This window comes from Balaenoptera acutorostrata, chromosome 4 (assembly GCF_949987535.1).
Source record: "Balaenoptera acutorostrata chromosome 4, mBalAcu1.1, whole genome shotgun sequence".
In the NCBI taxonomy this organism is placed as follows: Eukaryota; Metazoa; Chordata; class Mammalia; order Artiodactyla; family Balaenopteridae; genus Balaenoptera; species Balaenoptera acutorostrata.
In genome coordinates this window covers 84,925,004-84,950,614 of record NC_080067.1, presented here as the reverse complement: position 1 = coordinate 84,950,614, position 25,611 = coordinate 84,925,004, and the positions used below count along the sequence as shown (strand labels likewise).

General features: G+C 38.7%; 1 protein-coding gene across 4 annotated transcripts in view; it reads right to left on the bottom strand.

Moving 5' to 3' along the window:
- Nucleotides 1-25,611, bottom strand: part of GPR156 (G protein-coupled receptor 156) — an 89,598-nt gene that overhangs the window by 52,651 nt on the left and 11,336 nt on the right. For 3 of the 4 annotated variants that reach the window (XM_057546098.1, XM_057546100.1, XM_057546099.1), the window contains exons 2-3: nt 6,879-7,357; nt 6,526-6,662 (exon numbers count right to left, since the gene is read on the bottom strand). In XM_057546098.1, the coding sequence (XP_057402081.1) occupies nt 6,526-6,662; nt 6,879-6,974 (233 nt within the window). In that variant the 5' untranslated portion in view covers nt 6,975-7,357. Of the gene's footprint in view, nt 1-6,525; nt 6,663-6,878; nt 7,358-25,611 lie in introns of those variants that run through there. The other variant, XM_057546101.1, reaches the window with a different exon arrangement.

The window sequence follows — 25,611 nt, the reverse complement described above, 5'->3', positions numbered from 1 at the left end:
TACTTTGCTCCAAGAGTTAATTTGGTTCTTATTAAATTGCATGAGGAATCTAGGAAAAAAGAGTGCATTCCCCCGTATCAGTCAATAATACCTAGCACACTTAACAGATGGGTTTTAGGTCACCTAGCAGGGCCCTTTGGAAAAGGACACCAAATATGATATACTTTTTCACTCATGAGAACCTTCTCAGAAAAATAAGAATGTTTATGGACTACATTTTCAACAGCTTTATTGAGTGTAACTGACATACAATAAACTGTATGATTTTTGAAGATTATATGATTTATTAAGTTTTGATATATGTATATACCTGTGAAATATTTGCCACAATCAAGGTAATGAACCATCACCCCCAAAAGTTTCCACATGCCCCTTGGTCATCCCTCCTTCCTGCTCTTCTGTGTTACCCCCCACCTGCAGGCAACCATTCATCTGATCTCTATCACTACAGATTAGTTAACAATAGATTAATTTTCTAGAATTTGTATAATTGGTATTATATAGTATACAATCTTTTTTGCCTGTCTTCCTTCACTCAGCATAATTATTTTGATATCCATCCATGTTGTTCCAAATATTAATAATTATTTTAATGTTGAGTGGTATTTCATTATATGGATATACCAAAATTCGTTCATCCATTCACTTGTTGATGGATATTTGTTATTTCCAGTTTTTGGCTATTACAAATAAAGTTGTTACGAACATGGTATACAAGTATGGTATACACATAGTTTAATTTCTCTGGGTAAAAACCTAAGAGTAGAATGACTGGATCATATTGTAGCCATATGTTGAACTTTTAAAGAAATGTTCAGACTGTTTTCCAAAGTGGTTGTACCATATTACATTCCCACCAGCAGTATATGCCAATTTAGCCAGTCTTTTAAAATTTCAACCATTCTAATAGGTGTGTAGTGGTATTTCATTGCGGGTTTAATATGCATTTCCCTATGATGAATGGTGTTGACTATCTTTTCACATGTTTATTTGCCATCCATATATCTTCTCTGGTGAAGTGTCTGTTCAAACCTTTCACTCATTTTTTTTGTTGTTGTTGGATTGCTTCTTTCATTATCAATTTTTAGTATTATTTATATATTCTGGATACAAGTTGTTTATCAGATACATGACTTGCAGATATTTTCTTCCAGTATGTGGCTTTCTTTTCATTTTCTTAAGTTTCTCTTTAGAAGAGAAGATGCTTCTAATTTTGATGAAGTTCAACTCATCAATGCTTTGTTTTATGGATTTTACTTTTATTGTTGCATCTAATAAATCTTTGCTTATTTTAAGGTCAAAAAATTGTTATCCTATGTTTTCTTTGAGAAATTTTACAGTTTCAGATTTTTTTAGATTTAATAGATAGGTCTATGATCCATTTTCAGTTAATTTCTAAATATGGTGCAAGATGTAGATCAAAGTTCATTTCTGCATATGGGTATCCAATTGTTCCAGCACCATTTGTTGAAAAGACTGACTGTCCCTTCTCCACTGAATTGCCTTTGCACCTTTGTTGAAAAGCAGTTTCCCATACATGCATAGGTTTATTTCTGGATTCTATCTGTTCTGTTGATGTATATGTCTATATTTACCCAATACCAAACTGTCTTCATTACTGTAGCTTTGTAACATCTTGAAATCAGGTGGTCCTAGTCCTCCAACTTTATTCTTCTTTAAAGTTGTTTTGGCTCTTCTAGGTGCTTCATATTTCCATTTGAATTGTAGAACCAGCTTGTCAATTTATACAAAAAAAGGCCAGCTGAATTGTGATTGTGATTGGGTTTAGTCTATAGATCAATAAGGGGAGAATTAACAATATTGAGTCTTCTAACCCATGAACACAATATGTCTCCATTTATTTAGAATTTCTTTAATATCTCTCAGCAATGTTTTGTAGTTTTCAGTGCACAAGTATTTCACATTGTTAGATTTATCCCTAAATATTTCATATTTTTTATGCTACTGTAAATGGCATTACTTTTAATTTCACTTTTCAGTTGTTTTTACTATATAGAAATACAGTTGAGTTTTGTCCATTGATCTTGTACCCTGCAATCTTGTTAAACTAATTTATTAGTTCTAATTGTTTTTAAAAAAAATAGATTCCATTGAATTTTCTACATAGATGATCAGGTAACCTGAAGGTAAGCCATTTTAGTTCTTCCTTTCTAAGTTAGGTGACTTTTATTTCTCTTTGCATTGGCTAAAACCTTCATTGTTGAATAGAACTGGTGAGAGCAGACATCTTGCTTCTGGTCACAATGGGAAAGCGTTTAGTCTTCTACCATTAAAAATGGTAGGGAGTTAAGTTGAGGGAGTTCTTTTCTATTTTACTTTGTTGAGATTTTATCAGAAATGGATGTTGAACCTTGATGTTGTCAAATGCTCTTTCTATGCCTATTAAGATGATCATATGGTTTTCTTTTTTAGTTGGTAAACATGCTGTATTTCCCTCTAATTTCCCCATGGTGTATTATATTGATTGATATATGGATGTTAAAACAACTTTGCATTCCTGGAATAACTTTGTCATGATGAATTATCCTTTTGATATTGGTTGGACTCAATTTGTTAAAATTTTGTTTAGAATTTCGGATCTATGTTCATGAGCCTATAGTTTTTTTCTCTTCTAAATTCTTTGTTTCCTAACTCATTAGAATAAGTTAGGAAATGCTTCCTTATTTTCAGTTTCTTAGAAGAGTTTGTGTAGAACTAGTAATATTTCTACAATACAGGCACAGTTTAGCAGGGCGCCTCTGGCTCAGGGTCTCTCACAAGTATACCCCTTGGTGAGCCATGGCTGCAGTCCTCCAAGGCTCGACTGGGGGAAAATCTGCTTCCAAGTGTATTCACACTGCTCTTAGCAGGACTCAAGATCTATTTTGAAGCTCACTGACATGGCTGTTAATAAGCCTCAGGTCCTTGATGGCCACAGACTGGAAACATCAGCTCCTGGCCATGTGGGCCTCTCCGCAGGGCAGCTCACAAAATGGAAGGTGGCATCCCTCACAGTGAGTGAGTGAAAGAGTGAGAGGGATCCAAGTTGGAAGCCACAGTCTTTTTGTAACCTTATCCCAAGTGACTAATAAGCAAATCAGTCAGTCCAGCCCATAATCAAGGAGAAGAGATTTCACAATATTGTGACTACCAGGAGGTAGGACTTATTGGAGAACATTTTAGAGACTGCCTACCAAAGTTGTTCATGATATTAACTTATTTTCCTTCTAATATTTATAGAATCTTTAGTGATGACAGCTCTTTCTTCCTTACTTGGGTAGTTATATATTCTCTTTTATTTTCCTGGTCACTTGGTCTAGAAGTTGGTCAATCTTATTGATCTTCATAAAGTTTTTGGTTTTGCTGTTTTTTTCTGTTGCTTTTCTGTTTTTCATTTTATCAGTTTCCACTCTGATTTTTATTATTCCTTTCTTCTGCTTATTTGGGGACTCAGCTGCTCTTGTTTTCTGTTTTGTAAGGTGGACCTTTCTTCTTTATAATATGGAGTGTAGTGCTCTAATTTCCCCTGAAGTACTGCTTTAATGGCATCCAAAAATTTTTGGTATATTGTGTTTTCACCCTCATTCAGTTGAAAATACTTTCTAGTTTCCCTTCTGATTTCTTCTTTGACCATGGGTTATTTTAAAGTGTTCTATTTAGTTTCCAAATATTTCAGAATTTTCCAGAGATCTCTCTGTTACAGATTTCTAATTTAATTCCATTCTGGTCAGAGAACATACTTTGTATAATTTGAATCCTTTTAAATTTAATAAGATCTTCTCTATGGCCCAGAAGATGATCTATCTTGGTAAATGTTCTGTGTGTACTTGAAAAGAATGTGTATTCTGCTGTTGTTGGGTGTAGGATTATACAAATGTCAACTAGGTCAAGTTGGTTGATGGAGTTGTTCAAGACTTCTGTATCTTTACTGATTTTCTCTTGTAGACTACATTTTAAAATGCTATCAAAAATGCAGTATTGGTGACTGAACTTGAACATTGCTACATTATTTTTATTAAAATGTTTTTCTTACTCTGGCACACACATGCATGTGTGTGCACACAAGAGTCACAGTCACAAATTTAGAGACCACAAAACTGGAGTGAAATGAGGGATCTAACTCTGATGCTGCACCTTTGAACAAATTTTACTATTTAAGAAAGCACTTTTGAAACTGGGTTATTTTATGTTTCCTTGTCTGACCTTGTAAGCTACTTAACTGCAAAATGTGTTTTTATTCACAGTGCCTCTTAATATGTTATTTTTTATGCCAAGTCATGCTCCCACTGAAAGCAAGACAGGCAACAAAATCTTTAGTAGAATGAAACAAATATAGGTGCTTCTACTATAACACTGTTTACAAGTATTCAGACATATAAATGCTTTTAAAAAAACCTCGCATTCTACAAAATTGTGGATAAAAATAATCGGTTATGGGAAAAATAATGTGGGGCCATAACATATGAAACACATTTAACTTTGTAACCAGAATACTAATAAAAAATAATAAGTATCTCAATTAAAATACTAGTACTCAGTAAATATCCACTACCACTTGTACCCAGGATCACAGCTGATTTTTACAGCCTTAAATCTGCAAGACATAGGTCCTTAAGGGCATTCACCTCCAATAGATAACATTGTCATCAAAATCTAATTTGGATCTGTGTTTTCTTCAGCAATCAATTTTTTTTAAATACAAGGGAAATGTCTTCTTCGTGTCTTCATCTACTCCTGCAACTTCATCAGATAGCTTCACATTGTAGGTAGAATACCAGTTCTTGAAGCCATTAAAACAGCTACTGCTTGCACTGCTATCATAGTATTCTTAGCTTAAGGCTTCCTTCTTTAACTGTAAGAAAGCTTGTCCCTGGATGCTTTAAACTATTGATTAGTTGGGGAAAAAATTACATATGAACCAATGATGTTATTTTCTTATTTGCCAATTGGGTACTAACTTGCATTATAGAAATGTGTTGTAACTGAAAACAGTATACTCCATAGTTTTCTAACCTTGAAATATGTGATTTTCCTAGTCATTTTCTTGGCAGCAGCTACTGTTGGGATTTAAATCTCCTTACTCCCAGGATCACTGAAAACATATTTACTGAGCACTTATTATGTTCCAGTCTGTTCTAAATGCTGGAGACAGTGGTGAGCATGAGACACAAGGTCCTTGTGTTCACAGACTTTACATTCTGGTGGGGGATGCAGACAATAAACAGGTAAATCAATAAATATGGTACTATCAGAGAGTGATATTTGCTATGAAGAAAATAAAACAGGGTGATGGGATATGGCATGAGACGTAGGGGGCTGGGTGGCCATTCTGTAGAGAGGCTACCTTAGATAGGATGATCAGGGAAATCCTCCCTGAAGAGATGACATTTGAGACAAGACCTATCAGATGAGAAGGAACTAGTCATGGGACGATCTGGAGAAGACTGTCAGGCAGTAGGAACAGTAAAGTGACAGTAAATCAAAGGCCTTAAGATGGGAGTGGGCTTAGTGTATTTGAGGAACAGAATGAAAAGTGGCTGGGGAAGCTTCAGGGGTGCACCCAGGGCCAAGTGCCACGCCTCAATGCCATGCTGAGGTTGACCCAGCAGATCAAGCCACTGCTGCCTAACAGTTCCATGTCCTCCAAGCCTCAGATGGCCAGTGGCACCCCAAAATGCCTGCAGACAAATCCAACTGACGGACCCTCATCCGAGTGCCAAACCCAGGCAACGGAGCATAATACACTTGATCACAAAGTGTCAGGCTGTTGTGGGGACAGGCGAGTTTGGCATCTCTGAGGGGGTTGTTGAAATCTGACATGGGCTCCGTCCAGAAATCACCTGCAGACCAGGGAGAGAAGGCTGGAGCAGGGCTTCTCAGGAGGGAGCCTGGGATAGCTGGGGCAGGAGGATGGCACAGAGTGGGAGAGATGGGGTGGGCCTTGAGGGAAGGACTGGATACCAGTGAAGGAAAGATCCTGCAAGTCCCTTCAGAAAAAAGCCATCACTTTCTTTCTTTCGTCAGTCCTGGGTGCCATATGCCCTTACCTGGATGAGCCAGTGACTTTCCAACCAGTCACAACTGTCTAGCAGAATAGCCAGGTAGTGGGGCTTCACTGTTTTTACAGAAACCTTAGCTTACCCAGACTGGTTCCAATCGTGCTGCCATAAACTTTAATGCTGCTTTGGAATATTTCTCTACGTGCTCTCTATTTTTAATACAAATACCTCATCTTCTCGGAAAGATCTCACCATCCTTTATGAGGAGAGACTCTTCATTCTCTTCTTTGGATATCCTTATAGTAGTTAGCGCAAGAGTGGGCCAGACCTTTCTCCTTCTCAAGAAGGAATTGTACTGCGAGGCCAGGCCTCCTTCAGGGACAGCTTCTCACATAGTTTAATGCCACAGTAGGACACGAGCTTTGCTGATACCAGCCAGCAGCTCGTGGTGCCAAAACGACACTAATACTCTGGGTTTCATGTTTCAGGCAACGAGATACGAGAAACTAGGCATGGGGCTGCTTACCTGTTCTTCCTGCAGCGAATTGTGAAGCCAAGAAAGAAGGCTATCAGCAGAAGTCCACAGCTGAGGAAAGTCCAAACAACACCCAAGAGGGCAGGAGATAATGAAGAAATGGTCTTACTGCTGTGGCGGGAAGAGGTCTGAGAACAGAATGAAGAGAAGCTGTTAGGAACGAAGGCTCTTCTATAGATCAAACATGAACTGCCCCCATCATCTCCAGAGCTGGGACATATATGTCCTGCATAAGCATTTCCTCCTCGTACTTCTCCCCCCTCCACCACCACTACCATCATCAACAATAATAACAACAACGTGTACATCTAAGCAGCCCTGACACCCCATGGCTGCTCACTTACAATTGTTGTCCTGCAGAGATCATGAAGGGGTCTCCGCTCCAGCTCCTGGCCAGGAAAACCGTCACACAATTCAGAGCAGTTTATTTCAGGCTCCATGTCATCATATGCCCCTCTTGGTATGTGGTTATTCACAGTCTTGGTTACCCACCAGTAGATAACCAGAAGATCTTTGAGTAAAACAGAAGAGCAACTCAAATCTTTTCTTCAGAGGTGCCATTTTGAATCTGGCTCCTGGGGCAGAATCTGGGACGAACAATCCATTCAGGTGGAAGCGGAGAGTTATTTCACTAAAGCTCCTTCATCAGACACCCTCCAGGCTCTCCGGGTCCCCTGCTGCCAGTGAAGACCATGTAAGTCAAGAGTGGGCATCTTAGTAACCATTAAGTCACACACTGCGATGATTCTGGCTTGCCACCAGATGGCAGTCGCTGCTCCAAGTACTCCCACACAGGTCTCAGAGGAGAAGAAAGCAATTAAACCTGTTAACAAAAAAATGTTATTTATATATAACACACACAAATAAACACAAACACACACATATATGTAAATGGCTTATTACAGAAGTTTTAAAATATTTTACACATTTTAACTATATATTTTTATTGTATGTAGTTATATACATTATTATATATAACCAAGGTTTAAAATATAGTATATATTTAAATAAATATATTTCAAAACCTCTTTAATAAACAACACTTTAAAAACAAAGACAAAGCACACCTAACAATTTATAGATATACAGCTCTACAGTCCCTCTTCTGATCCCCTTTATGGTCCAGCACTACAAAAATTTCAGTTTCGGGCTTCCCTGGTGGCGCAGTGGCTGAGAATCTGCCTGCCAATGCAGGGGACATGGGTTCGAGCCCTGGTCTGGGAAGATCCCACATGCCACGGAGCAACTAGGCCCGTGAGCCACAACTACTGAGCCTGTGCGTCTGGAGCCTGTGTTTAGCAACAAGAGAGGCCGCGACAGTGAAAGGCCCGTGCACCGCGATGAAGAGTGGCTCCCGCTTGCCGCAACTAGAGAAAGCCCTCGCACAGAAACGAAGACCCAACACAGCCATAAATAAATAAATAAATTTATTTAAAAAAAAAAATGTTTAGTTCCAATATGTGAACACGTCTTCCTTTCTTCCCTAGTGGAAACACCCCTGCCCTTCCAAGATCTCTCTCTGCAACTTAGGGAGTAAGCTCTGTCTGATCCTGGGTGGTGGTAGGCTCAGGTGCCCCATGCTGTCTGCATACATTGTCTGTTGGTTGGTCCTGTTCACTCCTGTTAGCTCAGTGAGGGGAGGAACATTCTATGCCCAGTCAGTTGGGATCTCAAAAGGATATGCAAGCCCTTTGCCAAGAGTTTTGTGTTTGTTTATTTTTAAACTGTTAGACTACTAGAAGTGGGATAGGCTACTCAGGTAATAGGGAGAGAAACTGAGGGTTCTAAGAATTCCCACAGAGTGAGCGAGTGGCCAGAGCATGGTGTTATTTCTCTCAGAAGATGATTGCAATATGAATACTGTGATCTAAAAAAAAGCTCTACCTTTCAGAACAAAAGTACAAATGCTCAAAAGTAGAGAGGCTTAAATTAACTCCAGCAGAAAAGGCAGACATGTCCCCAATACTTTAAAGCAATCTATCCTGTAACAGAGAAACAGATTTGAAATTTTACCAGTGGGAATTTAAAAAAGGATGCCACTTCTGCTTCGTGTTTCTGAAACAGCTTAGCACAGTTTTCTTTTATTGTGGAGGAAACTTCGAAGAGGAAAAAAATCAATTATTATTATTCCAATAGCCACTGAATACAGGACTTGTGTTTAAGCCAGAACAATAGTGACTGGTGTAGAATGCCATCTTTGGATTCTGCATGCTTAGACATGAACAATATAGCACCAGGTGCTGCCCATATATTGGCCTCTCATATCTTCCTGAATTATTTACCAGGCTCATTACAATGAAATCCCAAGAGAACTAAAAGCCACTACCTCCTGTCAAGACATTTAAATTCTTGTGAAGTCTGATCAGATTACTGAATGCAAAATTAAGAAGTAAATACAAAAATCTGACTATTTGCATCTTAATTTAGTTGAGAATTTAATTGCTAAAAAGATAATTTTTTTCTTTTTCTTAAAAGTTAGACATCCCTTATTGTGCTTTCTAGCATAGAACAATATTGGAAGCCACAGGGAGGACTATACTGTATGATGGATTGAAAAATATATTTTTCCTATATTGCCCTTTTAATCATACTCGCAAATAAGTACAGTTACATTTAAACCATCATTAAGTCCCTGTTTGTGTATCCTTACATCATATAGATGTGTGTGTGTATATACATAAAACCTCATTTTGTTCTCACAACTGTGTCATGTGAGGTAAACAAGACATCTCATTTTCACATAAGAAAACTGAAGAGCAGCAAAGCGGAGAATCTTGCTCCAAATATGCAGAGGTGGGACTCAAATTCAGGAGTTTAACTGCAAGGTCAATGTCCTCCCAGTTAATACCCTGCATGGGGCAGACACCCTGGACTGACCTCACCCCAAGAAGACACCAATGGCCTGTTAGGTTTCTTCATGTTTAGTTCTCAGAGCTTCACATCTATGGGTTCTCTGGAGTGTGGCCCACAACAGTATGTCTATATCAGTTACTCTCAACTGGGGCAATTTTGCACCTCCAGAGGACATTTGGCAGTGTCTGGAGACATTGTGGTTGTCAAAACTGAGAGGAAGGTGCTACTGACATGTGGTAGGTAGAGGCCAGGGATGCTGTTAAACATCCTACAATTCACAGAATGGTCCAAATAACAAAGACTTATCCAGCTCCAAATGTCAGTAATGCTAAGGTAGGGAAACCCTGGTCAACACTGTGGATCTCAGAAGGGCTAACAACCTTAAGCCCAAATCATCTTTGGGAGATTCTGTGAACATGATAGAACGGTCCAGCTGAACATAAATTTCTGAGTACATTCTAAAGGTCATCTTGGACAGACTGAACTCACTGGCATGGAACTTTGAATGCTAGGCACCCCTCCAGTCCATGGATATCCAGTGTAGGAACTTTATAAACCATGATACTAGGCTCCTCCATGGGGCAGGCATTCAATTCCAACATTAGCACACACTTACAGAGATTCACACGTGAAGAAGTGGTGAAACAATGAATGGCTTAGTTATTGAGAGGACAGAGTTGAATGATTTCAAAAAGTATTGAGTGATTGGGAAAGTGGATGGGAAGTAGTGTGTCAGAGGGGATAATAGTGAGGCATTTGACCATAAGATACATACAGAATCCAAGGCACAAAGAGAAAGGTCTGCCAGGCTCCTCCAAGAGCAATTCTCGCCCCCACCAAAGTCTATAGAGGTAAACTGTCTAGTCCACAGACAGCAGCAGGCCCAAGAAGATGAAACGGTAGGGCTTACAATTTATTTGACAGAATCCTGCCCGGTGATTAGGATCAGCAAAACAGACGCTGCATCAACTACACTGTTCCAAAGAGCAAGATGGTCATTTACAGGTTCACAACTCTCAACAGCCCCCAAATCTTTCCACAAAAATCTACCCTATTCTTCTACACATTATTTCTGGCTATTGGAAAACTAGTCCTACAATTACTGTCTTTTAAAAATTTGTTTTGTAGTTGGTACAACTTCTGCTTCTGTTCATTAAGAATTAACTGCTATTGGAATTGCCCTCCTGCTGTAAACACCTCGAAAACCAGACAAAATATACAAAACAACTCTTACCAGATATTGGATAACAGATTTCACAGGACTTTGGAAAACAAATGAGGTGAACCTACAATTGACTGACAGATATAAAGTGAAATATCAATAAATAAATATATCCTTTCAGTGACAATAATTGATCCCAAGTTACTGCTTGAAGGCAGTTCCCAGGCCACAGCACAAGGAGGGAAACCCAAAGAGAGCCTAGAAGTCTTGCTAAGGTAAGGAGAATAGATTGGAGTTTAGGGACATCAGGCAAACAAATTTGTGAGGAAGAGTAATGAAGAAGACGGAGATACCAAGAAAGAGAGTGCTTTGGAAATCTGCAGGGGATCCTCTCAGTCTTTTTCTGAGTATTGATCTAGGCATGTGAGAGGAAACTATTTGAAGTGAAAGAAATAACCACTGGTAGGCAGTAGTTGAACATTTCCTGGAGTTCACACAGGGTTGGGAATACTTTGTGTTCCCACCAGCCAGAGTGGAAAGACCTCATAATATACAGGACATTGGATACAATTCTCATAAAAAAATGCGACTAAATAAACCCTAGACTAGAAACTACTCTGGACTTTCCCTAATAATGCTTAAAAGTAAGCCTTAAAAGGATCAGATTGATCCACAAAAAACTTAACTGCATTCCAGAACAAAACACAATGTTCGTTAAAGGAATACAACAAGAGCCAGCACTCAACAACATAAAATTCAAAATGTCCATCATCAATAAAAAATTACCAGGCATACAAAGAAGCAAGAAATAAGATCTATAACAATACACTTTAAAAATTCAATAAAAACATACAGCAGGACTTCCCTGGCGGTCCAGAGGTTAGGACACCGCACATCCACTGCAGGGGGCACAGGTTTGATCCCTGGTCAGGGAATTGGGATCCTGCATCCTGTGCAGCGCAGCCAAAAAATAGAAAAAAAATACAGAAATAACAGAAATAATATAATTGGCACATGAGGACTTTAAAACAACTATTATAAATATGCTCAAAGATATAAAACAGAACATAAACAAAATGAAAGGAGAAATGGAGAATATATTTTAAAAACCCAAATAGAATTCTAGAGATTAAAATGCAATTATAAAATTAAAAATATAGTAGATTAGACACTCCAAAAAAAAAAAATATTGGTGATCCACCAGAGGGCAGACAGCAGAAGCAAGAAGAACTATAATCCTGCAGCCTGTGGAACAAAAACCACATTCACAGAAAGACAGACAAGATGAAAAGGCAGAGGGCTATATGCCAGATGAAAGAACAAGATAAAACCCCAGAAAAGTACCTAAATGAAGTGGAGATAGGCAACCTTCCAGAAAAAGAATTCAGAATAATGAAAGTGAAGATGATCCAGGACCTTGGAAAAAGAATGGAGGCAAAGATCGAGAGGATGCAAGAAATGTTTAACAAAGACCTAGAAGAATTAAAAAACAAACAAACAAACACCTAGAAGAGTTAAAGAACAAACAGAGATGAACAATACAATAACTGAAATCAAAAATACACTACAAGGAATCAATAGCAGAATAACTGAGGCAGAAAAACAGATAAAAAAAAAAAAAAAAAAAAAAAAAAAGAAGAACAGATAAGTGACCTGGAAGACAGAATGGTGGAATTCACCGCTGCGGAACAGAATAAAGAAAAAAAAGAATGAAAAGAAATGAAGACAGCCTAAGAGACCTCTGGGACAACATTAAATGCACCAATATTCACATTATAGGGGTCCCAGAAGGAGAAGAGAGAGAGATAAAGGACCCGAGAAAATATCTGAAGAGATTATAGTCAAAAACTTCCCTGACATGGGAAAGGAAATAGCCAGCCAAATCCAGGAAGTGCAGAGAGTCCCAGGCAGGATAAACCCAAGGAGAAACACACCAAGACGCACAGTAATCAAATTGGCAAAAATTAAAGACAAAGAAAAATTACTGAAAGCAGCAAGGGAAAATCGACAACATATAAGGGAACTCCCATAAGGTTAACAACTGATTTCTCAGCAGAAACTCTACAAGCCAGAAGGGAGTGGCATGATATATTTAAAGTGAAGAAAGGGAAGAATCTACGACCAAGATTACTCTACCCAGCAAGGATCTCATTCAGATTCGACGGAGAAATCAAAAGCTTTACAGACAAGCAAAAGCTAAGAGAATTCAGTACCACCAAACCAGCTCTACAACAAATGCTAAAGGAACTTCTCTAGGCAGGAAACACAGAGAAGAAAAGGACCTACAAAAACAAACCCATAACAATTAAGAAAATGGTAATAGGAACATACATACTGATAATTACCTTAAACGTGAATGGATTAAATGCTCCAACCAAAAGACACAGGCTTGCTGAATGGATACAAAAACAAGACCCATATATATGCTGTCTACAAGAGACCCACTTCAGACCTAGGGACACATACAGAAAGTGAGGGGATGGAAAAAGATATTCTATGCAAATGGAAATCAAAAGAAAGCTGAAGTAGCAATACTCATATCAGATAAAATAGACTTTAAAATAAAGAATGTTACAAGAGACAGGGAAGGACACTACATAATGATCAAGGGATCAATCCAAGAAGAAGATATAACAAATATAAATATATATGCACCCAATATAGGAGCACCTCAATACATAAGGCAACTGCTAACAGCTATAAAACAGGAAATAGTAACACAAAAATAGTGGGGGACTTTAACACCTCACTTACACCAATGGACAGATCATCCAAACAGAAAATTAATAAGGAAACACAAGCTTTAAATTTATTTATTTATTTATTTTTGGCTGTGTTGGGTCTTCGTTTCTGTGTGAGGGCTTTCTCCAGTTGCGGCTACTCTTCATCGCGGTGCGCGGGCCTATCACTGTCGCGGCCTCTCTTGTTGCGGAGCACAGGCTCCAGACGCGCAGGCTCAGTAGTTGTGGCTCACGGGCCCAGTTGCTCCGCGGCATGTGGGATCTTCCCAGACCAGGGCTCGAACCCGTGTACCCCGCATTGGCAGCCGGACTCCCAACCACTGCACCACCAGGGAAGCCCGGAAACACAAGCTTTAAATGACACAATAGATCACACAGATTTAATTGATATTTATAGGACATTCCATCCAAAAACAGATTACACTTTCTTCTCAAGTGCACACAGAACATTCTCCAGGATAGATCACATCTTGGGTCACAAATCAAGCCTCAGTAAATTTAAGAAAATTGAAATCATATCAAGCATCTTTCTGACCACAATGCTATGAGATTAGAAATCAATTACAGGGGAAAAAACATAAAGAACACAAATACATGGAGGCTAAACAATACATTAGTAAATAACCAAGAGATCACTGAAGAAATCAAAGAGGAAATCAAAAAATACCTAGAGACAAATTACCACGAAAACACGACAATCCAAAACCTATGGGATGCAGCAAAAGCAGTTCTAAGAGGGAAGTTTATAGCAATACAAACCGCAACAAACACGAAAAATCTCAAATAAACTATCTAACTTTACAACTAAAGGAACTAGAGAAAGAACAAACAAAACCCAAAGTTAGTAGAAGGAAAGAAATCATAAAGATCAGAGCAGAAATAAATGAAATAGAAACAAAAAAATAGCAAAGATCAATAAAACCAAAAGGTGGTTCTTTGAGAAGATAAACAAAATTGATAAACCATTAGCCAGACTCATCAAGAAAAAGAGGAGAGGACTCAAATCAATAAAATTAGAAATGAAAAACGAGAAGTTACAACAGACACCGCAGAAATACAAAGCATCCTAAGAGACTACTACAAGCAAACCTATGCCAATAAAATGGACAACCTGGAAGAAGTGGACAAATTCTCAGAAAGGTATAACCTTCCAAGACTGAACCAGGAAGAAATAGAAAATATGAACAGACAAATCACAAGTAATGAAATTGAAAGTGTGATTAAAAATCTTCCAACAAACAAAAGTCCAGGACCAGATAGCTTCACAGGTGAATTCTATCAAACATATAGAGAAGAGCTAACACCCATCCTTCTCAAACTCTTCCAAAAATTGCAGAGGAAGGAACCCCCAAACTCATTCTATGAGGCCACCATCACCTTGACACCAAAACCAGACAAAGATACTACAAAAAAGAAAATTACAGACCAATATCACTGATGAATATAGATGCAAAAATCCTCAACAAAATACTAGCAAACAGGGCTTCCCCAGTAGCACAGTGGTTAAGAATCTGCCTGCCAATGCAGGGGACACGGGTTTGAGCCCTGGTCCCGGAAGATCCCACATGCCACAGAGCAGCTGGGCCCGTGAGCCACAATTACTGAGCCTGCGCGTCTGGAGCCTGTGCTCCACAACAAGAGAGGCTGCAATAGTGAGAGGCCCGTGCACTGCGATGAAGAGTGGCCCCCACTTGCCACAACTGGAGAAAGCCCTCGCACAGAAACAAAGACCGAACACAGCCATAAATAAATAAATAAATAAAATTTAAAAGAGATAAGCAAAACATTCTCTCTATAAATTTGATCTTTAAAAAACAAAATGTTTAAAAAAAAATACTAGCAAACAGAATCCAACAACACATTAAAAGGATCATACGCCATTATCAAGTGGGATTTATCCCAGCGATACAAGGATTATTTAATATATGCAAATCAATCAATGTGATATACCATACTAACAAATTGAAGAATAAAAACCATATGATCATATCAATAAATGCAGAAAAAGCTTTTGACAAAATTCAATACCCATTTATGATAAAAACTCTCCAGAAAGTGGGCATAGAGGGAACCTACCTCAATATAATAAAGGCCATATACGACAAACCCACAGCAAACATCATTCTCAATGGTGAAAAACTGAAAGCATTTCCTCTAAGATCAGGAACAAGACAAGGATGTCCACTCTCGCCACTATTATTCAACATAGTTCTGGAAGTCCTAGCCATGGCAATCAGAGAAGAAAAGGAAATAAAAGGAATACACATTGGAAAAGAAGAAGTAAAACTGTCACTGTTTGCAGATGACATATGCTATACATAGAGAATCCTAAAGGTGCCACCAGAAAACTACTAGAGCTAATCAATGAATTTGGTAAAGCTGCAGGATACAAAACTGATACACAGAAATCTCTTGCATTCCTATACACTAATGATGAAAAATCTGAAAGAGAAATTAAGGAAACACTCCCATTTACCACTGCAACAAAAAGAATAAAATACCTAGGAATAAACCTACCTAGGGAGACAAAAGACCTGTATGCAGAAAACTACAAGACACTGACGAAAGAAATTAAAGATGATACCAACAGATGGAGAGATATACCATGTTCTTAGATTGGCAGAATCAATATTGTGAAAATGACTATACTACCCAAAGCCATCTACAGATTCAATGCAATCCCTATCAAATTACCAATGGCATTTTTTACAGAACTAGAATAAAAATCTTAAAATTTGTATGGAGACACAAAAGACCCCGAATAGCCAAAGCAGTCTTGAGGGAAAAAAATGGAGCTGGAGGAATCAGGCTCCCAGACTTCAGACTATACTACAAAGCTACAGTAATCAAGACAGTATGGTACTGGCACAAAAACAGAAATATAGATCAATGGAACAGGATAGAAAGCCCAGAGATAAACCCACACACCTATGGTCAACTAATCTATGACAAAGGAGGCAAGGATATACAATGGAGAAAAGACAGTCTCTTCAATAAGTGATGCTGGGAAAACTGGACAGTTACATGTAAAAGAATGAAATTAGAACACTCCCTAACACCATACAAAAAAATAAACTCAAAATGGATTAAAGACCTAAATGTAGGACCAGACAGAGTAAAACTCCTAGAGGAAAACATAGGAAGAACACTCTTTGACATAAATCACAGCAAGATCTTTTTTGATCCACCTCCTAGAGTAATGGAAATAAAAACAAAAATAAACAAATGGGACCTAATGAAACTTAAAAGCTTTTGCAAAGCAAAGGAAACTACAAACAAGACGAAAAGACAACCCTCAGAATGGGAGAAAATATTTGCAAACGAATCAATGGACAAAGGATTAATCTCCAAAATATATAAACAACTCATGAAGCTCAATATTAAAAAAACAAACAACCCAATCAAAAAATGGGCAGAAGACCTAAACAGACATTTCTCCAAAGAAGACATACAGATGGCCAAGAGGCACATGAAAAGCTGCTCAACATCACTAATTATTAGAGAAATGCAAATCAAAACTACAATGAGATATCACCTCACACCAGTAAGAATGGGCATCATCAGAAAGTCTACAATCAACAAATGCTGGAGAGGGTGTGGAGAAAAGGGGACCCTCTTACACTGTTGGTGGGAATGTAAATTGATACAGCCACTATGGAGAACAGTATGGAAGTTCCTTAAAAAACTAAAAATAGAATTACCCTATGACCCAGCAATCCCACTACTGGGCATATAACCAGAGAAAACCGTAATTCAAAAAGACACATGCACCCCAATGTTCATCGCAGCACAATTTACAATAGCCAGGTCATGGAAGTAACCTAAATGTCCATTGACAGACGAATGGATAAAGAATATGTGGTACATACATACAATGGAATGTTACTCACCCATAAAAAGGAATGAAATTGGGTCATTTGTAGAGACGTGGATGGATCTAGAGACTGTCATACAGAGTGAAGTAAGTCAGAAAGAGAAAAACAAATATCGTATATTAACACCCCTAGAAAAATGGTACAGATGAACCGGTTTGCAGGGCAGAAATAGAGACACAGATGTAGAGAACAAAGTATGGACACCAAGGGGGGAAATGGCAGGGGGTTGGTGGTGGTGTGATGAATTGGGAGATTGGGATTGACATGTATACACTAATATGTATAAAATGGATAACTAATAAGAACCTGCTGTATAAAAAATAAATAAAATAAAATTCAAAAATTCAAAAAAAATAAAAAATAAAAACAAAATTAAATCAAAAAGAAAATAAGTATCTAAAAATTAGAAAGCAAGCTGAAACAAATTACTATCATCAAGTTGATGATATAACCACATAGAGAAGAATTATTTTAAGTAAAAGTAATTTGATTATACACCTGAAAGACAAAAAATAACCACAAAGAAATCTTAAATGGCATTAAGTGGGTATTGTTCCTATTTTATATAGATGGATATACATACATATACACATACATACAACTACTTATTAGATAAAGCAAATAAGTAATTATGTTCATGTCAATGGGAACTAAGAATTTCAAAGTAAGAGAAAAATATATGCATATAAAATAAAATAAGTTAAAAAATCTCTCAATCATTTATTTAAATGGGAAATATCAGTATGGACTCAAAATTTTTCTTTTTCTAAAACATTCATATTTCCTAGTCTGTTAACTGAAGTTTGGAAGTAAGTACAACATAGCAACAATAAGCACTCCAAGTGCCCAGATTGTAGTCTCTAAAACCATTTTTCACTAAAAGGAATCAGGTTTCCTTAGTGAAATAGTCAATTTAAGTTATGGAGCTGGAAATACATGAGATGAAACTGGGACATTTTGTCATACTAGAGCATGAAAAATTATCAGACTACAGAGAGTACAGAATCATGTCAAAGGGATGCAGGAGTCAACAGGCTTCCACTGGTCAATGACAGGATAATTCGAACATCAAAAAGAACAATAACTGTAATGCACTGAAACCTATATGGCATATAGTAGGCATGCAATAAATGATTATTGAATAAATGAACAAAATTAGCATTGTAGGTATTAGTAAAATACTGTCGAAGGTGTGGTCTACAACACTGACTTAGTGGCTCCTCCATGAGGACAGATGGTGGAAATTTCTCTTCCTTTCAAATACCAGGAAAAGTTGTCTTTTTCTCGAACATTTTCATGTCATGAGTAGTACATTTCTTTCTCTTTTGGCTGCTGGGAAGCTTGGAATCAAATATGTGGTGCACTTATAGCAACTGTGCAGTGTTAGGTATTTCTGGCTCGTTTTATTATCCTATGACTATTTTCCTTTTGTCTGGATTTCCTTATTCCTTCATTTTTTCAACCCAATACATGCTTTATATTAAAAGCAGAAGGGACAACTGAAGTAATACGGATGTTTCTACCCAATGTGAGCAAACAGATACATTGTTTGAAGTATCTCAGCCTCAGGTTATCCAGGAAGAGGTAAGTCAGAACCACATGCAAATTAATAAAAAATGTATCTATTCAAACCACCACCAATAGCACTGACTAGATACTTAACTAACGTTCCTTCTGGGACTAATACTGTCTGAAGTATTACCTCCACATTAACTATGTTAATATAGGCAGCAGATACATGGATAATTATAAACAGCAGGGAATGTAAAATGCATTTTAATTGTTTTTGAATGCACTGTGTTATGTCCTAGTAGCAGATTTACAAACATGCTGCATATGGGTCACTTATACTAACAGTAAAATTCATGTCTATTGCCTAAGCATACACTGCTCTTTGTGGAGGCAGCAGACAAGTACACACAGGGCGGAGGGGATTAAATCTCCCCTAACAACCACCGACCACAGAGATTCTCAACACAGAAGATGGCTTACAGTTGTAAATTCTTTCTAAGAGAGGATGAGCATGAGATTAGGGTGGAAAAGTACTGCGTGTCTATGAACAAGACAGTTCAGTCAGGGAAAGTAAGTGAAGTCACAGAATACTGGAGATGGAAGCAACCTCAGATATAATCAAGTCCAGTCTCCATTTTATGGGTCAAAAAACTGCCCCACAGAGGTTGGGAGGTTCAGGGATCACATGGTGAGTGTAGGAAGAGAATCCTGGTGTCCCAAGTTCAGTGCTCTTTCTATACTACTTTAAAGGTCCTTTAAAGGAAGTTATGATTGGCCTTTCACGCACTTGAAACATCTGGGGCAAAGGCCTGGGCTTGCGTAAGGGAAGATGGAGACCGTGTGTGTGTGTACAGGGGACTGCCGGATGGGAATGGTGACCAGCAGGAAGGCAAGTTTTTTTTTTTTTTTTTTTTCTTTTTTTTCTTTTTTTTTTTTTTTTAATTGTATAGCTACTTTATTTATTTATTTATTTATTTTTGGCTGTGTTGGGTCTTCGGTTCGTGCGAGGGCTTTCTCTAGTTGCGGCAAGTGGGGGCCACTCTTCATCGCGGTGCGGGGGCCGCTCTTCATCGCGGTGCGCGGGCCTTTCACTATCGCGGCCCCTCCCGTTGCGGGGCACAGGCTCCAGACGCGCAGGCTCAGTAGTTGTGGCTCACGGGCCCAGCTGCTCCGTGGCATGTGGGATCTTCCCAGACCAGGGCTCGAACCCGTGTCCCCTGCATTAGCAGGCAGATTCTCAACCACTGCGCCACCAGGGAAACCCAGGAAGGCAAGTTTGATGTGAATACACAGAATGTGTGCAGGGCCAGTGGAGGCAACTGGAGAGAGCAGGGCCATAGGGGTAACAGCTCTAAGGCTGTAGTTAGAAGTTTGTGGAGGAGGTCCGAGAGAAAAAAAGGAACACTGTGGAAGGGGGAAAGAGTATTCTCTTGGGAGAGTATAAGTTTTGGAACTTGTACATTTTCTCCCCAACAATGTAAAGTGTACTGAATTAATCTGCTTCTCAGAACATCAGATTTGCCTTATAAAAGAGGGAGAAATGATAAAAGTTCTCTTTTAAAGCCTCTAAAGTGCCTCCAGTTAAGTTTTCCACATACTTTCATGGTTTCTGAATAATCATCCCCAGGACCCTGGAGCAGGGCTCGTTCAGGGAATCTTGATTCACTGGAGGGAAGATCAAGGGGAGGAGACACAGCTGCTCCAAATACATCCCTCTTAGGGGAGTTTAGAAGCAGAAGGGAATCACTGGGTGTCCCTTGGCAGGGGTGGGAAGAGGACAGGGTGGGGTGAAGGAGAGTGGCCTTGATTCACCACTTTAATGTGAGTTTTAGAGAAAATGAACCTTTTGGATTCTTGGGCTCTGTATGAATTCTTGGATTATCCCACCATTCTTTCCTAATCCCTGTGTTCTAAAGCCTCTCCTCTCCAGAGCTTCCCAGCGCACAGTCAGTGATTTTTTCTGCAATCTGTAGGACATTTTTGTTCAACATTACAGAAGGCCATACTCAACCTTTTAATCTGATATTACTTGTAACTTTTCTTCTACGAAACCTGACTTCTCCCTTTGCTTACAGTGTTTAAATATTTCTGGCTGCTTGGTGGAATTAAAGTGAATCAGACTGTCTATTGGAGTGGGTCCCCCACAGGATCTGAAAAACAGTGCTGTAAGCAGTAGGTTTACTGTAAACAGTAGATCAACTGAATGCAGGGCACACTTCAGGGTCCCTGGGTCAATTCAGCCTCCATCCCAGTACATGGAGTTTGGCTTCATTTCACACATCCTAGGACCATTGGGTATAATGAGTGATACTGCAATGGACAAAGCCCAGGCTGAATTTAACTCTCAGCTCCATCATTTTATATCTGTGGTGTCTTAGGTTAGTCACTTAACTTCTCCAATTCTTAGCTGCCTCCTCAGTGAAATGAGGATAATACTATCTACACCTCATAGGTTTTGTTGATGATTAAATCATATGATGTCCAGGATGCATGCACGTGGAACTGATATACTAGATCGTCAATAAATATTGGCTTCTTTCATTTCCACAATAGAGAAGGGTCATCTATACAAAAGATTTGGATCATATAGCCAAGGTTATCTATCTTGTTTCTCTAAAGTTTCTAACAGAATCCCAAGTTCTAAATCATTGTTTCTTCTAACATGAAGAGAAACGGTCTGTATATTGTATTTAAAATCAGATTTTGTAAGGATAATGAATTATAGATCCCTGATGGTAGAGACCATGATCATTAATTCAATAAATGTTGACTGACCAACTATTATGGGCTGGTCACTAAGACCTAGGGATGCAGCAGGGAACAAGACAACGTGGTCTTGCTCTACCACCTAGCACACGGCCTGGTGATCAGTACATATTTGTTGAAGTGAACCCAGAGATGTTTAGACAACATTACATAGGATAGGAGTCCTATACTCCTGGGAACAATCCTCAGGACAGTGAGATACTCCTATAACTCAGCAGAAACAGGAGATCTGATTTATAAAGGAGGGCTGGAAAATCCCCCTGACTACTGTGGGAGCATCTCCTACTTTCAGAGACCTGCCCTGATGTGTTTTGCGACCCTCTGTACTCTCAGGTATAAACTGGCACAACCACACGAACTGGGCTGTGAGCCACTACTGCCTTATAGACGGATCCTAGAGACATGTGAATATTCCACACTACTGCCAGAGACTGGAGTTGGGAATTCAACACAAAAAAACAAAAAAACCCAGCAACATACAAAAACCCTCACCAACTTCCCAGAGTTGCACTTAGGTACTATCATGCAAATTATATATGCATGATTTCCATAAAACCCAGTCACAAATGTCAATTAGTGTTCATTAATATGCAGTAAAATTCTCACTTGAAAATTATTAAGAGCCAAGAATGAATTCCACTTGGCTGCCCTCCTTTAATGAGAACTGCTGTGAAGTGCTCTGTGCTATTTCTCATCAGCGAAACAGTAAGGTGTCATGACAAAGCAAGCTTCAGGCAACAGAAGGACCAGAGAGAATGATCATTTGAAGGTTTCAGAGGCTGGTTTTGGACAGCTCAAGTTTTATGCTGCTATAGCTGAGACCTCAGTCCTGTTGGATACCCAGAACATACGCTGAGTGAATTCATTAATCTACCTTGCCAACGGAGCCATGGTGATACTGAGTACTTCTTTAAAGGATGTTTGTGAGGGTGCCGTACAGCTAGAAAAAGGTAAATAGCACTCCGTTCCTGAGGTTCAGTCTGTTCAGGAAACAATGTTCTACTCCTCAAAAGCAGCAGAGATCCAAGGCCCTTGGAATTAATGGGACTCATTCCTGAAAAGCCTTCTGGTTAGAATTTTTATGAGTGAACTCACATGCTGTGTCTGCAAATTCCAGTTTCATCTGGGCATTGGATTTCTCTGAACGGTTGTTCAGTGTTGTTGTGCAACCCAAGACACTGTGTGACAGTGATTCAGGCTCTTTGAGGATAAAGAGATGGAAAATATAAGCTACTGACACTGGACTGTTCATTCTGCAGCCACTTCCTTATCAAAATGTCCTAAACTTGGCCTGAAAGGAGGGGGTACGGAATAGACTTGTCTAAGAATAGTTTAACCCAGTGGTTACCAAACTTTAGTGCACATCAAAGTCACCTGGGGCTTCCCTGGTGGCGCAGTGGTTGAGAATCTGCCTGCTAATGCAGGGGACACGGGTTCGAGCCCTGGTCTGGGAAGATCCCACATGCCACGGAGCAGCTGGGCCCGTGAGCCACAATTGCTGAGCCTGCGCGTCTGGAGCCTGTGCCCCGCGACGGGAGGGGCCGCGATAGAGAAAGGCCCGCGCACCGCGATGAAGAAGCGGTCCCCGCACCGCGATGAAGAGTGGCCCCCGCTTGCCGCAACTGGAGAAAGCCCTCGTACGGACCGAGGACCCAACACAGCCAAAAATAAATAAATAAATAAATAAATAAATAAATAAGAAAATCCTTTAAAAAAAAAAAAAAGAAAGAAAATACAAATTAAAACAACAACATCATTAAAAAAAAAAAAAAAAGTCACCTGGAGAATGCCTTAAAAAATACTGATTGCAGGCCCTTTACTGCCAGAGTTTCTGATTCAGTAGGGCCTGAGAATGTGCATTTCTAGTAAGTTCCCAGGTGGTGCTGCACCTGTTGATCTGAGAATCATTCCATGAGAACCTGAGTCTAGCTTAAGGAAACGTAAGGCTTTCATCAGATTGTGTGGAACCACAGAATCCTTGGAATAACTTTTAACTTGTTACTCCAAGCTACTGTGATGAGGCTCATGTACACACATATGGATCAAATCACTTGAATCATTCACTAGAAATTAATTTCAGAGAAGTACTAAGAAATTAGACACCTAGAATATACAATGGAGGAAAGACATTCTCTTCAGTAAGTGGTGCTGGGAAAACTGGACAGCTACACGTAAAAGAATGAAATGAGAACACTCCTTAACACCATACACAAAAATAAACTCAAAATGGATTAAAGACCTAAATGTAAGACCAGACACAATAAAACTCTTAGAGGAAACATGGGAAGAACACTCTTTGACATAAATCACAGCAAGATCTTTTTTGACCCACCCACCTCCTAGAGTAATGGAAATAAAAACAAAAATAAACAAATGGGACCAAATGAAACTTAAAAGCATTTGCAAAGCAAAGGAAACTATAAACAACACATTAAGACAACCCTCACAATGGGAGAAAATATTTGCAAACGAATCAATGGACAAAGGATTAATCTCCAAAATATATAAACAGCTCATGCAGTTCAATATCAGAAAAACAAACAACCCAATTAAAAAATGGGCAGAAGACCTAAATAAACATTTCTCCAAAGAAGACATACAGATGGCCAAGAGGTACATGAAAAGCTGCTCAACATCACTAATTATTAGAGAAATGTAAATCAAAACTACAATGAGGTATCAACTCACACCGGTTAGAATGGGCATCATCAGAAAATCTACAAACCACAAATGCTGGAGAGGGTGTGGAGAAAAGGGAATCCTCTTGCACTGCTGGTGGGAATGTGAATTGATACAGCCACTATGGAGAACAGTATGGAGGGTATTCTGGAAAGAATATTTTGGTATGCCTCCTTTTGTTTTGTTTTGTTTTATTTCACTGAATATCAGAGACCATATGTTAAGAATACAGAAGTTCTGGATCATTTTCTCTTTCCAAAGGATATGTTTTTTAGCTTCTGTTAGAGTGTTAGAATAAAACTGATTATCTTTTTTTTTTTTTTAGTTGGAAGAAAATGTTTATTTCGTAAAAAGGTATGAAGGTAGAAAACCAGTAAGAATAGGGAAAGGAGAACTTAACAAGTGGGGGATTTTTGAGGCAACTAGTAAGTGATCTGGACAAAACTTTCATAGGCAAGAGAGTTTCATATACCATAACCACTACACTGAAAGGCATCTAATAACCAGCCAATTTTATTTGTATCAGTAGTACTAAGAATAATTATCTACACTTCCACCTTTACTAAGGAAAATGTAATCAGTGAAGACCTAGCTGGCTTTAATGTTTTCAGTGTGTCTCGAGTTATCAAAGATTAACTGTAAGAGAGTAGGATGAAGTAGAGACCTGCATTTTTGTGTTGAGAAAATATTAACCTTTAGTTGTGCAACTTAATTATTGGGTATGCCTTTGCTGTTTGATTTTTGTTTATTCTTCCCTACAACATTAGCATGATGGAAGTATAATTACTTGGTCACCACTTAACAGTTCAGTTCTGTTTTTCAACATGTAACCAAGGGTACAATTAATTTAAACACTTTTAACAGTAAACAATTGTGTATATGGTAAAATAAGTTGGCTTTTTTCAAATTTAAAGGGTATAGTATCAACTGAAACTAACTCCACTCAAGAAATAATTGAGTGTCTTCTATTAAGCAGGCACAGTGCTGGTATTACATGAATATTACCTCCTACTAATCATTCTAAGAACTTCAGAAAAGACTAGTGAAACCAGAGCACTACCAGAGGACTAACTGTAACCCTTCACACCCTGTGGTCTATTTTTCTTGCTGTTACAATAAGTAACATGAAGTATGGCCACTTTGTAGAACCAGAGACATAAAATCACTGTCATATGGCTAGAAAGTAGCAGATGCTATAACACGAACCCAAGGCCTTGATTCCAAGATCAACTCTTTTATACTGCCATTATGATGCCTTTATACAATTCATTAGCAGACAGTTTTCTTCACCTGGCAGTCATTTTCTTACTTTAATTTTTTATAAGGAAAACACTGTGAAGAAGCAAAGTAAAAAACTGATTTAATCCTTGGCAGTACAGTGGCAATTAAATAGCTGTTAAAAAAAAAAGTGTTTTGAGAACATGCCCAGGATTTTTGAGAACATTTCTACTGGACACCTTTGCTCCAAGCTTATCTTCCATTCAGAGAG